This window comes from Nematolebias whitei, chromosome 15 (genome assembly GCF_014905685.2).
Source record: "Nematolebias whitei isolate Nwh7 chromosome 15, NemWhi1, whole genome shotgun sequence".
In the NCBI taxonomy this organism is placed as follows: Eukaryota; Metazoa; Chordata; class Actinopteri; order Cyprinodontiformes; family Rivulidae; genus Nematolebias; species Nematolebias whitei.
In genome coordinates, this window is record NC_056512.1 from 19,375,713 (window position 1) to 19,376,879 (window position 1,167).

The 1,167-nt window shown below is 38.9% G+C and overlaps 1 protein-coding gene across 1 annotated transcript in view; it reads right to left on the reverse strand.

Annotated features, from left to right (window-relative positions):
• The window catches only part of rtbdn (retbindin), a gene marked incomplete at its 5' end in the record, with an annotated part of 12,215 nt that overhangs the window by 10,457 nt on the left and 591 nt on the right, over positions 1-1,167 (reverse strand). The window contains 1 exon segment of the mRNA XM_037689444.1: positions 346-474. Coding sequence (XP_037545372.1) covers positions 346-474 — 129 coding nt within the window.

Genomic DNA, 1,167 nt, shown 5'->3' on the forward strand with positions numbered 1-1,167 from the left:
TAATTTAGATGAGAAACTATAAATTCTCTGTACATGTGAACAGTTTGTCCTTGCGTACTTCCAGGAATATATTGTGTGTGATCATAAAATAAAAAATGGGTATATTTCAATCATTTTAAATCCAACTTCCTTACACAAATGCCCCATCGTACATAAGTTATTATGAGTGTTGTCTTACCTGTTTGATACAGTTTTACATTTGTTTTATTGGGCATTTTATCTTAGTGCACAACGGTGTTGTTCTTAGACAAGACAGTAATCTTTCTCTTGACAGTCCTAAATGTGAACAGGGACAGATACTGATTTTGATTTAGCTTAGCTCGGCAGCGTGTTTGGCAGCCTCACCAATCACGGCAGAAGCTGTGGCAGAGCGGCACAGCCTGGATGTATGAGCGGCGGTGAGGATGAGGCCAGCGGGAAGCATCAGGGGAGCAGCGGTAAAAACATGCCACGCGCTTCAGAAAGCCCTCACACCTGCGGAGACAGATGGAATCAGACTGTACCAACATGATGCATCATCAAGTAGAAGCAGGATAACACTCCTACTGACCCTGCAAGAGCTTCAGTTTTACATTCATTAGCTACTTTTGGTCTCTGTGGGTTTCACTACGCAGCAGCTAATGAGAGTCAAAGTTCTGTGCTTTGCCAAGTGTAGGATGTTGGCTTCAAAATCTGTTATTTTTTATAACTCCTAAGTAGGCCATTTTAAAAGTGAGATTCTGAGAAAAGGTTGTGAACAGTTGGTATCCTACCTGTTCTACATAACTCTTTGAACAGCCTCAGGTTCGAGCTGACAACTAAAATGAACAGCACCAACGTCAAAAGATGGTTGGTTCAAGCAAACATTATTTTATAACCCTTTATGCCTCACATAACTCTGTTATTCCAGTAAAAAGTGTATTTACTTCCTGCTGGATATGCAAACAGCTAGCTGCTGCTCATGAAAATAAAATAAAAAATTAATGCAAATAACTTTGTATTGTTAACCTGACAGCAACATAATGTTGACAAAATAGTGTTTGTATGGACCGCTTTAAATTTATTGAGACTGGAGCAGTTTTAAGATGGCAGCAGCTGACTTTGTTTAGCTAGTCAGTCATTTATTAATTAAACTGATTCTTCAAGCTGCAGTTTATCAAAAAGATATCTACAACAGGAAGAAAAAAA